The sequence below is a fragment of the Atractosteus spatula genome, chromosome 9, assembly GCF_055471065.1.
Source record: "Atractosteus spatula isolate fAtrSpa1 chromosome 9, fAtrSpa1.hap1, whole genome shotgun sequence".
NCBI classification, from domain to species: Eukaryota; Metazoa; Chordata; class Actinopteri; order Semionotiformes; family Lepisosteidae; genus Atractosteus; species Atractosteus spatula.
The window spans coordinates 8872137-8885203 of NC_142714.1; the positions used below are offsets into that span (position 1 = coordinate 8872137).

Below are 13067 nucleotides of genomic sequence, written 5' to 3' on the forward strand. Positions count from 1 at the left end.
GCCTGCTGCTTAAGAATAGTTAAGATGCTAATGTGATTCAGCAGGGCAGTTAGTTTAATTGAAATGCAGGAGAATTTACAGAGTTCTAGCCTGTGTTTATTACTATTTGACTTAACATTTATAGTGCATAAGCTGTAGTGCATAATATATTTACATTGAAATGTACTTTTAACCTGTGTTATTTCCCACACTCCAAACTTTTTTTGTTTATTTTTTAACGAAGACTGACTGGTACTGAAGGTTTAATCTTTCAGCAGTTTTCTGCTACACTTTGTTTCTGCACCCGAGGTGTGTGGTATATCCAGCTTGTGTTGATTAATCAAAGTGTAAATTGCCTAGCACTTTCGTACTGATTCTTCGTCTCCGCAGTCTGTTTTGGCTCTCCTGATTTAGCAAAGCAGTTTAAAACTGTAGTAATGTTAATGTCCCCCAGTTGACCTCGGAGGCTTTATAAAGTATAGTTAATGGTATTAAGCGAGACCTAGTGCATCATAGCAATGGATCACTTAGAAGCTTTCCATTTTGGATCTTACAGGTACGAATATCTTCCATATGAATAGAGAGTGCAAAGTTTTTTTTTTAGTCTGTTGCTTTTTGTGAACTGCTGTTAAAGATTATAGTGTGAACGATGTTCATAATTTAAATTTTCTTATAACATCCTAAGATAAAACAAATTAGCAAAAATGAGGCCTGCATTGAAAAATATTTGACAAAATTTGTGTTTAAGACCCTTAAAAGCAATAATAAAAAGAAAATAATTGCAGTCAAGTGACGTGCAACATGTAATAAATCTCGAATGTACATTCCTTGATTCTTTTTTCTTTTTTTTTAATTTGTTGGATTGATGTGATGAAATGTTTCTTGTGTCTTCCTATAGTGGAACATTCTCCCGGTTTGCAGTCCGTGCTGTGGGTTAGTTGGTTGGTTTGAGGTGTTGAGGTGACATTTCAAAACTCCAGTTTTGTGTGCCTATAGGGATCACCCTTGCATAGCTTGGAGTGGGAGCAGTAGGAAAATCCCAATCCTGGTTTTCCATGCAGAAGCAATAGTGACCAAAGATGGCAATATCCGATCTGTTGGAGGTAATGGAAAATAGACTAAATCATGCGTTTTTTACTCGTAAACCTTAAGGAAAAGTGTGTTTTAAAACTGTGTGTTTATGTAGTTTTTTCCCCTTAACTAATAAATAGCACTGAATCACAATGGAAAAAGCATGTCTTATTAGGGAAAAATAGGTTGATGAGTTTTTTTCTTCCATTGTTATAGTTGATTGTTATAGATTAGTATGTATCAGTTTAAAACGTCACTTTTGTGAAAGATCTAAACATACCTTTTCATGTTTACTCTGTTCTTTTTCTGTCTGAAGAACGGTATAATTTGGCTTACAAGATAGTCCGAACAGAGAGCCGCCTGGTTCGCAGCATTCTTACTGTTCATGGATTCCATGAGGTAATGTGGCTTCTATATATATATAACATATAAATGGATTAAGTAGCTATTTGTGTAATGGGTAAATTTATTCAAACATTTTTTGTATGTGTGCTTGTGTCATTCGTCTGACACGGTGTACCTCAGACTAGGAAAAGGAGAGGCAACTTAAGAAAATCTAAACTAAATTGGTCAGAAATAATAATACTCATGCAGATTTATATAGTGTCAATGACCAAATAATGTGTTTGTTAAAAAAACAAATAAGAATGGTTTCTGCCCCTTGATTGTGGGTTTGTGGGTTGATGACTGCTGTTTTTTTACACAGACTGTCGCTGTCAAAGCCAGTGATGTGTACACATTTTGGAAAAAGTAGGTTTTTAATGGGTTTATTGTGCCTCTGAAAAGAGACTCCAAACAAGCACTTACTATTAATTCCTTTTTATTTCATTTCAATGGTTCTTAACTCCTAATAAAATAATCATCAAAGAAAGGATAGTGTCTCCCACAGCATCCCGAAAGCCAAAGTTTAATAAGTCTCTATTGCAAACATCTGGCTTTTTCATAGTCACATACTCATGGTGCCAAATCAGCCTCTTCAGAAAGGGCATAACAGGGCGGGAATAAAACAAAACAGATTAAAGTAATATGATTGCGTTAAAAATAGCTGGTGAGTTGGCTTACCCACTGAAACAGTATGAAAAGGACTAGCTTTTACCAAATAAACAGCAGGGTATCAGATTTGAGCTGCAGTTATTCTTGCTGGAGCCAGGTTGTTAAAAATGATGTTCATTAACATAAGTTTTTTAAAGTTTCTTAAAGTGTGCGGCCATATAAATGAGGTTTCTGTTTTTAATAGTAATTTACATCTTGCTCAATAAGGTTTCTCTTTCCGTTGTTACGGTATGGTGTTTAGCCTTGTGGCAAGCCCGTGACGGTGGAGTTTTTTCAAGGCCTATCCAAGGGGTTATCTGTATCCTGCAAGTTGTATAAAAAGATCTTCTTGCAGGTCCATCCCAACAGCAATGATTTTAACCTGATGTGGACAGGATCTCACCTCAAGCCTTACCTCCTTCGCAACCTCCAGGACTTTCAGAAGGTCAACCACTTTCCCAGGTGTGAGGGTCTTCTAAGCTTAACTCCTGGGTGCTATAATGTACCACAAGAACGATTTCAGACCAACCAAGGAATATGCGACTTAATGGATAGGGCTTCTTCCCAATTTATATGACTGTCTTCTCCAGGTGTAACAGGCCTCCTCTAGTGCATGACTTGTTTGCTTCTATAAAACCATTACTTACGATTACAATGGGAATGTAAAGAAAATGGACTGTTTTGCCAATTGTTTTTTTAGTATAAAGATCCTCATGCTTGTGTTGCCTACTATGAAACATGTAAGGACCAAGAAATGATTTTCAGGGCATAAGGAAGCTTCACTGGTGGTGTAAGACACGATTAAGTTATTGCCACACTAAAATATTTTTTTCATCTGTAATGTTGTTACTATTATAAATCCTTTATACTGTTAATATTTTTAGTAGTACTCTTTACATGGGCTTATAGTTTAATTTATTGACGTTAAAATGTGTTTCTTTCTTGCTGTGAAATATCGGGAATATTCATATACATAACTTTTTCTGAACAAAGGTTTAGGCCAATGCCAACTAATATCTTGGGATCTTGCTTGTTTGTCCCAGGTCGTATGAACTGACACGAAAAGACAGGCTTTATAAAAACATACAACGCATGCAGCAAACCCATGGGTTTAAACATTTTCACATTGTCCCACAAACGTTTCTACTTCCATCTGAATACCAGGAGTTCTGTAGTAAGTACTTCTTGAAATCAAGTTATTATTAAAACATTTTTTAAAATTGTATGTAGCTTTTATTTTGTAGGGTTTTCCACCTTGGCTATGTCACAGTGATTCCTAGGACATGACATTTAGCTCCTAATTTTTTTAGTGATCTCTTGTGGCCATTGTCTGCAGGAAGATTGATCAATAATTTGCACATTTGCCTTTTATTGATTTGACAATAAATTATTTGTGTTGCACATTCCTCATTTGCTATTTTTACTTTACCTAAATTGCGTACTAGTAAGATACAAAAATGTTTATCACTGAACTATTTTTTTAGGTGCATATTCTAAAGATAAGGGACCATGGATTATAAAGCCTGTGGCGTCATCAAGAGGTCGTGGGATTTATCTTGTCAGCAATGTAAGTGAAGTAATGTGAAATTGAAAGATGTGGATTACCTGTAGCTGAAACGCCTTTTACAGTATATCGAGCTCTAAGATCTATCTGATCTATAATTCAAGACCTACGGGACTGGACTCCTTTTTTGCAGTAATGGGTGTGGTTGGAGTGGATATGATTCTACTGTGCAGTCAAGCAAGTATCCTCCTTTATCTGGTTACTGTTAATAAGTGGGTGAACAAAGGAAAGAGAACTCTGTTCATAAAATGAAACAATATGCTGGAGCCATGTTTCCCATTAAGTATTGCAGAGTAAATCATGTTCTTCAAGGCTTTCTGGAAGAACCTAGTAAGGTTTTCTGACTTGGAGATCATATAGAGGTTTTGAAGTTTTTATGAAACAGTGGAAAGAATGTTTGAGTGATATTTTGAAGCTGGGATTTTTCTTTAGTTTTTTTCTGTGAACTCCAGCCAGGTCTTAGAGTGCTGTCTCATCAGCACCACACCTGGAACCCATTTCTGCTGAATAAGAAACCTTTAGTTTGAAGCCAGAGGATTTTTCAGAAGCAGTTGTTCTAAACAAGGTTTATAGAGTGTTTTAAGCAGAAATTGCTGCGTTGTTTGAAGGAAACACTGACTAAGCACAATTTAAACAAGGGACTAAGGACTCATGCTCAAGTGCCTCTTTGTGTCATGGGCAAGGAGGATAAAATTTCCTGACTCGTGATCCTCAATCAAAATATATTAGTTCTTTGTCATGATTCATGTGTTGTTGACTTTACTGTAGTCAGCTTTGTGTTCTTTACAGTATATGGTTGCATCATGCATGTCCCCTTCTAATGCAATTGTGAAGGTAGTTCTATAAAAAATATATATATTGCACATGGTTAAAGAGGATGGTATATCTCTTGTCTGTCTTATACTGTATACTGAGTCTTTTTGACATCTTTGTGTGTGTCTGTCTCTTCAGATATGTAATCAGTTTTAGGATTTTATCATAATTTTGCAAGAAAAAGCCAATACATTTCTCAAGATGACCACACCAGGCACATTTAGTGCCCCATTTGTTACTTAGGTGTGTACCATAACTTTTTTTTCTTTTTGTAGCCAAACCAGATTCCTCTGGATGAAAACATTCTTGTTTCCCGTTACATCAGCAATCCATTACTGATTGATGGTATGTTTAATAAGAGCTAATCAAATGTTGGTCGATACAGCATTGTAGTATTGTAGTAAGCATTGTAGTAACATAACTTCCATTACTGTGATTGTTTTACTAGACAGATCTGTCCCCTTTTTCTGCAGCTGATTAAAGAAATATATATTTTTGGCAACCTTGACATCTAAATTGTAAACCTGACACTAAATCTCTCTTTCGTTTAGATTTCAAGTTTGATGTCCGGTTATATGTACTTGTAACTTCCTATGAACCACTGGTCATCTATCTGTATGAAGAAGGGCTTGCAAGGTAAACAGAAACGCTCCTTGGTTCGTTTCAGTCACAGGCAATGTTATATTTAGTTTTTGTAATTAAAGGCCTTATGTAGGTAAAAATCCCTTCCTACTATTATAACCTGCTTGATTAATTAAAATCCGATATCAGTATGAATTGTGCAATTTCTGCAGTACCAGTAATAAAAATGAATATATGCAAATAGTATATTATGTGTTAGAATAATGTATTCTGGCATTGATTTGTGGAATTACTACTGGAACACTAGATGGCAGCAAGAACTGTTCTGTGGGAGCTGTGAACATCAGTCGAAAGTTAAGCTAAACAAATTTAACAGTAGTACCTTTTTCTTTTGACATTTGAACCAAACCTTTTCCTTCTATTACTATGATATTGATGAAACTGATTGGAGTAATGTCATTTTGTTTTGTTGTTTATGTGTTGGTCTTTTCTTTTTCTTTTACTGTAGTGTCTTATGATAACACTTGCGCAATAGTTTGGAAGTGGTCAAAAGCTATTTGAGGTTGTGCAAAGCAGCCTGAATTTTCACTAAAATGAGCTCAAATGTTGCGTGCCTTTTTTTAGTGTGCCTTGGTTCCACGCTCTCCTTTTTACGGAAATCTGTTTTAAAGCTGTTTAATGTGTTAAATATGTATAGAAAATAAATCATTAAGGCAGTTCACACGGCTTGCAGAACGTTTCATTTTTAATTTCCCAAAAACATTTTGAAAAAAATGTCACTGCCTTTTATAAAGGAAATGTGAGTATATGAAAGTGCATACATCACCAAGACCCTACCCCGACTTCTCCAATTATTTAGCAATAAGGATTTTTAAAAAAAAATAACTTCTATTCTGTTTTTATTTTGCTTTGTGGAATATCAGCTGTGAGTAATAACTCTTGGCTCCACTCTGTTTTCCTCCTTTTATCTCTGACATTCCTGTGGCTTTGAAGGTATTCAGGTAGTCAGGCCATGCCAAGGAATTCTCATTACTTCACACACGGTGTCCATTCCAGTGAAATGCACAGTAGGGGGAAGATTGTTCCATGCCCAAGCCACCTCCCCAAGACTTTAATGCTATCATAGTTCGCTCTGGCATACTTTAAGTTTTTGACGCATTTCATCATTTCAGTGCACATTTTTTTTTGGGGTGGGGGATATTTTTCATTTGTGGCTTTAAAATGCAGCTGTATATTCAAACAGAACTTGTCTCTGAATCCTTGTTATTTTTATGAAAAAAAGCCTTCAGGCTGACAGGAAATGGCATAATTGGAACAAAATATCTATGCCAGGGTTGCTCACACAGTATAGTGGCAAGTGGCCTCAGTGGACTTGGTCATTTCACATTGTTTCCTCCAGCTCTGTTCTTGTTGCAAGCTTCTGTTCTGTTCTTGTTCTGTTTTGGAAGATTATTTTTAAATTTTAAAACTCACTTGTTATTAGTAAAACCTTTAACATTTGATGATGTATAAACTTATATTTCTTTCCAAAACGAAATATCAAAACCTACTGTTTTCACTGCTTGGGTGGGAGTGTTTTATTTGGGTGGGAGTTCATAAATGTATAAAAAACATTTTTCCGAAACATCAAATTATACAAAATAACATCAAAATACTCAACTATACATTTTATTGTGCTTTCATTCAATGTCCTGAATGACGCCATATAGAAACTGCCTACTGTATAGTGACACGGTGCACAACCTCTGCATGAATTGGGCGGGATCCTTTCTACAGTATATTTGAGTGAAAATGACCTGGGTTCTGCTTTAACAATGCTTGTGATCCACAGGTTTGCTACAGTTAAGTATGACCGAGCTACAAAGAACATCAAGAACCAATTCATGCACCTAACAAACTACAGTGTTAACAAAAAGAGCAGCGACTACGTCAGGTAATTCGTGAGTTTCTATGAAAATCGTGAATCTTGAAGCTGCTGAGATGTTTCAGAGATTTTCAAGACGAATAACATTTCCCTGTTACATTCTAGATTTAATTTAGAAAGTATATGTGTCTAGTGTTCTAGTCAAATTTTATGCTTAATACTACTGACCCCCTCCACTGCTCTGTGTTGGAACTGGTGCGTTTTTGATGCAGTGTTCATTTTTAGCTGTGATGATCCTGAAGTGGAGGACTATGGGAACAAATGGAGCATGAGTGCCATGCTGAGGTACTTGAAGCAAGAAGGCAAAGACACAACATGTGAGTAACTCTAAACACTGCGTTACGACACTAATATCATAAAAGTATGTGTTGAACACATTTTTAAAGGGTTGCAGTGAAAGAAAATTCTCAAGCGCTGGGGGAAAAGCCTTCTTCTACTGAAGCTTATAAAAGGTGCATATGTTACCCATGTGTTACCCTTTTCTTTAACTGGGGAGATGAGTACTTCTTTGTGGTTGTCGTATATGTTTCTCTGACAGATTGCTGCACTGTATATTTAATGTGATGCGTTTAATGTGTCCTTATGAAATCTAAATGTGGTGATCATGGAATTTACTCTGCTTTTTATATATTACAGCACTGATGAGCCAGATTGAAGACCTTGTCATTAAGGCATTATTGAGTGCTGAAATGCAGATCGCTACAGCCTGTAAAATGTTTGTTCCATACCGGAACAACTGCTTTGGTAAGAGTTTTGAGATGCACTGGAATCAACATCCCCACTATCTCTGAAAAATGTTTTATTTGATAAACTGCTGAGTGATATTTCTTTATCTCACTCTTTTTATCATGTGACGTTAAGTAAATATGTATGTATGGTTAAAAAATGAAGCGATAATAATCTTTAATTTTTTTTTTACCCTACTATCTTTTTATCAGTTTTTATCTAACTCCATACTGGTTTCTGTCTTCTTTCATTTCATACCTCAGTTCTAAAGGTGGATTTCCATTGCCTGCATTTCCCTTTATTATTGTCCCAATAATTTTCGTCTGAATGCTTTTGAAACAAATGCCTTTGAATTTAAATGCTTTCCTGTTAGCTGTAGCAAAAAGTCTGTTTTTTTAATATATAGGAGTCTCTGGGGTATATGCAGGTTTTGCCGCTTGGTAACAGTTTCTGTTATGGCCCAAGTCTCACTGATTAAAGCAATTACACTGGGAGGGATTTTGAGATGAGTTACACTGGTCTCTTATGAACTCCTTTCAAAGCCATTATTGCTGTTAGTGTTGGCACTAACTGCCACCTTTTTGGCAGTCTCTCAGAGACCTGGGTCTGTTTTATGAGGAAGGTAGATTTGAACCCCCTAGAGGGTGATCCTTAACATTGAAAAGGAGATGCACCATCTTTGAAGCTGTGAATGTTTAAAAGGTCTAGACAAAATAGGCCTGGGAATAATACATGTTTAGGCTGAATGAGCTGTATACCAGGGGTCTTGTGATATCTGAGAATCACCAGCATAAAGATTTAATCAGTCAGGGCATCACTTTTGAGTTTTATGATCTAGTACCCCACAGGAAGAAATACCAAACAAGGTATTCCACTGGTGTTTGAGACAAATCCATACTGTGTTATATGTACACATCAGTTTTATAATACAAGAGCATATCCATACTGTGCGCAGTACGTGTACAGTAAGTCTGACAGGATTGCAAAGGTCTTTTACCAAGGGTAAAAAGGGTTATAATTACTGAGTATCTTTGCCTCGAAAGGGTCTTTTTAAAGATTTCCCTGTGAAACACAGTGATTATTGGAGAATACAAGGAAGTGGAGTCTGTTTGATTTTTCAGAACAGTACAACAATACAGACAGATCAAAAGGAGTCATCCAGAATCCATAGTATGCTGTTTTTCTTAACCAGAACATGATTGTGATTGACAGCAAGGCTGACTTTTTTTGTTTCACGGCAGCCTAGTGCGTTTGAGTTTATCTCTCAATTGGCAGGTGGATTTTTATGTGAAAACAGAGCCTGTCTTTACAAAAGACCAGTAGCCGAGGGCTAGCAGAAAGAGCTCTGCAGATGAGCCTGTTGAACTTGTATGGCGGAGAACCCCCTGTTTATGTTGCCTACTTAATCAAGCAAAGATTGATGACGCTTCATCTCTTGGTGTGTGGACATAACTGCACACAGTAGTAAAGCCAGGTGTTTACTCTGGGACAGTATGTATAGACCTGAACTAAACAGACATAAACTGGATGAGTAAGGCAGCAGCCAGATGTAGGGATACACAGAAACACTACAGGTCAGCCAAAGAAAACACACTGTTTTGGTCAAGCAAGCAGGGACAGTTTATAAGAAGTTCACTCACAGTTTATCTTTTGTGCAGTTGCTTTCTGTATTGGTTTCGTCAGCCAGTGACATAAAACTCTTTCAGCTGCACAATGCTTTTCATTTAACGGGTGGAGCAGAAAACCTCATCTGGTTATAGCATGTGTTTACAGGCATATGGCAGCATTGTTAGTTTGTGTGATACTGCCATGAGTTTGTCAGATTTAATACCAGTGTTTCTGCATAATTCATGTGACACCTGGACGAAATGGTTTAAAAAATAAGTTATGACTTATATTGCAGCAGCTGGAATGTAAAAAGATCTATATATTAATATTACATTACTTAGCTTTTTACAGCTCAGTGTAACAAAAAGACACAAGCATTTCAAAAATGAATAATGCAGATACATTTTTGTTTGATGTGATGTTAAAATGAGAACTCCAACTCTAACGTCATTTCATGCATCCACCTGCCAGTAGTTTGGAATTAAGATGCAACCGACAAAAAATGTAGTCTTTAAAAAGCACAAAGGGTACGCTTTTCTGTATTTTACTTTTCATGTATTTTTTTTAAACTACATTTTTGGGAGTATATTCTGTACTGTAAACTTTATAGCATTTCAGTTTGCCACCAGTAGTTATAGTATGCCAGTTGGATCTGTAGTTTGTCCATTGTGTCATGCGGATAAAATTACACTTTAAAGAATGACAAATTAATGCTACAGAACTGTGAAAGAGTCATTCTTCAGACCACCTCCCCTGCAGACCCGTTCACGGCAGGCTGCCCTGAAATCTTATTCATTCCTAAATAACCCTGTGTGTCAGGAGGCATTTAGGAGCTAACTGTAAAACGTGATTGCTGGGAGGTTTGGCTGCTTTCCAAGGTGCTCTGGCTGGTACCATTACGTGCTTTATCCTCACTCACCAATAAAATAACCCAAGCGGCTGCAGCCCTCTGCTCTCCAGTCTCCTGTCCTGTCTGCTGCTCAATTCTTTTTACGTGCACAAGAAAAATTTAACCCTGGCGTTTCTAAAATGGTCCCTGTCTGCATTTCCGTGCACTACTTAAAGGCAAAAGCAGATGTACAAGGCAGTGTAATACAATAAATAAGGCATGCTGAGCTCCAAGTTATATGACTGGAAGTGCTGGAGGGTGTTAAAGACTATACCAGTGATAGCTTTGGAATTTGTATGGTGTAATTATAAAGTTATTAAATCTCTTTTAAAAAATCAGAAGCCTACTAATTGTTACAGTAGCAAAATGTTTTACTGTAATTTATTTTTATGTGGTTATGTTTGACGGAAAGAAAGCCGACATGAGCTACAGTACATCCAGGTTTTGACTTTTTCTGGAGAAACAATTGTACAGATTTGAAATGTAAAAGCGGAAAACTCCAGCCATGTTTTTTTTCCCCCATGTTTGTTCCACAATTAAAAGGTATCTTCTTTGTTAAGGTGCTGAAAATGATTGTTATTATTCTGAGATCACATGTACAAAGCCTCAAGCCAATTTTTGAAACACGTTATCGTGCATATTCAATCCACTATGCTCACGAAGTGTTACAATAATATGAAAAAATTGCTTTTTTAAGTTTGCCTGCATTAAATTGAAAACAAAGGAAAGGACTTCTGTTAAAATAACATCCTATACTTATTTATGTTTAGTTTGGACAGCTACTTTAGGTGAATTTTTTTCCCCTGAATTGTTTCTATCTGTAGTAATATGTTCTCAATATATTTAAGTATGGTTTGGCTTTATATTCGATACACTGTGCAAAACTGTTCAACTCCCTCGACATCAAGTCTGAACTGTAGAGTTTAACTTTATAGTTTGCGTGCCTTTTTTAAAAAAAAAAGATACTTACAATTCAATAACTTTGTTCTTAAGGGACATTTTAAAGCAACTAAATAGCAAACAAAACAAAAACAATTAGTCTTGCAAGTGCTGATTGTAGAGATCTGCTGTACTGGAAAAATAATTTTCAAATCTAAAGCTTAGAATCCAGACATTTTGTCTCTTTTAGCTGAGAAAAGATTGCCAGCGCCATCTAAATTAAGTTTTTCGGCTTATTTTCCTCTGGTTCTGATTTCTTAGTTTAAGGGTGTTGTGAATGCTTTGTGGCTGCATTAACAATGTTCTGCATTAAGTCGTTAAGCCACAGAACAAATGTGTCTATGAATGTCTCCACAGGCTCAGTGAAAACACTGCATCAACACTGTCTGTGAATAATAAGGAGTAAATGCAGAGCACATGGACTCCTGGCCTTAGGAAGTTGACTAGGTGTTCTTTATTTTGTTTGTTGTACTCTGTGGTTCAGTAAGACTTCAGTTGTTTATGATCATCTTTAGTAAAAGGGGAAAATAATACTGGAGATGGAAATTTTTTACTTTCTGCTTAACAACTACTGTTTTGGCTGTTGGTGTAGTAATCCTACCCACAGACAGATCAGACCTCTTTTCAGTGTTTGTGCATTGTCCAAGAATTGCATAAACATATCTCAGTTATGCAATATGAGTTCTCGATGAGCACTGTGACTCCAGCAAGTGGGTTTTCATACCTCCGTGCTTGGTAGGTATAAAGTAATTTCACCACTCACGGTCATTAATGGATAAAACATTTTAAAGATCTAAGATCTAAGATTAAAAATGACTGAAAATTAATATAGTTATTTGAAGTTAATTAACGACAAAGCACTTTTGTTTGTAAATCTTGTAAGTGAAATCCAATTACATGCTCTGATTTCCTTAAAAACTGAAAATATTCTATTAAAGGGCCTTTTTGTTCTCTGAGGCCTATGTAAATTCAGTGATAGCTATATCTATGTATATTATTTAGGTTTATTTTTTATATGCATTGTGTTTATTTCAAATAGTTGTTTAAATATTTTCTTTAAAATGTTTAAAAGAATATATATAACTTTTTCCTTTTATCATGTATTTTACCCTTGTTGACAATTAATATTGATTTTTTTTTCCCCAATAAACTATTTACTTGGTGCCAGTGAAGTGCTGAAAATGTTAACGTTGGGTACATTTTCTGTCTTCATTAAATTTTCAAATTGCATCGGGTCCAATTTTCTTTTTAATGTGCAAAGCCATTGTGTTTCCTGCATCCCCGTAAAGCTGTGGTTTACACAAGGCTGATATTATCAGCTCAGATTGGATGTGCTGTAGCTGTGAAGAAAACTGCTGTGAGCATGAGGCAAGCCCCCAAGGCGACAGGCCTGTTTAATGATAGGGAGGAGGGAGAGAGTGGCTGTGTTTGTACACAGGGAACTCCAGACTTTCAGTAAAAGGGGTTTATTGTTGAGCCTCCTGCCAAGCTTGGCTTTGGGGTGGAATATACAGGGGCTTGAAGGCGCCAAGTCTTCCTTACTCGGAAAATCCTCCCAAAACTTTCCAAACGTAGCTCTAGGAGCAAAGCTTGGCTGGATCAATGTTTGTGCTCTTTCTTGAGAAAAGCTGGATTTTTCCCTGAGTGTGGGTTGTAACTGTGAAAATGACCCCAGCTGGGGACTGAAATTATCTATAAAACAGAACATGCAAAAAGAACATCTTTTTTTGTGAATAGTTGCAATTTTAAAATACTTAGTGGGGGGGGGAATCTTGCAAACTCTCTTTTCTTGATCTTGCAAAATGTTGAATTTCTGTTTTGGTGTATAAATGGCTTTAATGCTGAGTAATATATGTGGGCCTCACACATGCTATTGCATTTCTGAAATGGATTGTGATGACTTTAAACATTCTCCGAGTAGCACAAGCTTGAAGGAGAGG

At 36.4% G+C, this 13067-nt stretch overlaps 1 protein-coding gene across 1 annotated transcript in view; it reads left to right on the forward strand.

The window, feature by feature from the left end:
• The window catches only part of ttll5 (tubulin tyrosine ligase-like family, member 5), a 65333-nt gene that overhangs the window by 3646 nt on the left and 48620 nt on the right, over positions 1-13067 (forward strand). The window contains exons 3-12 of the mRNA XM_088925216.1: positions 976-1082; positions 1367-1449; positions 2438-2544; positions 3126-3256; positions 3567-3649; positions 4735-4804; positions 5011-5095; positions 6873-6974; positions 7191-7282; positions 7602-7709. Coding sequence (XP_088781342.1) covers positions 976-1082; positions 1367-1449; positions 2438-2544; positions 3126-3256; positions 3567-3649; positions 4735-4804; positions 5011-5095; positions 6873-6974; positions 7191-7282; positions 7602-7709 — 968 coding nt within the window. The remainder of the gene's footprint in view (positions 1-975; positions 1083-1366; positions 1450-2437; positions 2545-3125; positions 3257-3566; positions 3650-4734; positions 4805-5010; positions 5096-6872; positions 6975-7190; positions 7283-7601; positions 7710-13067) is intronic.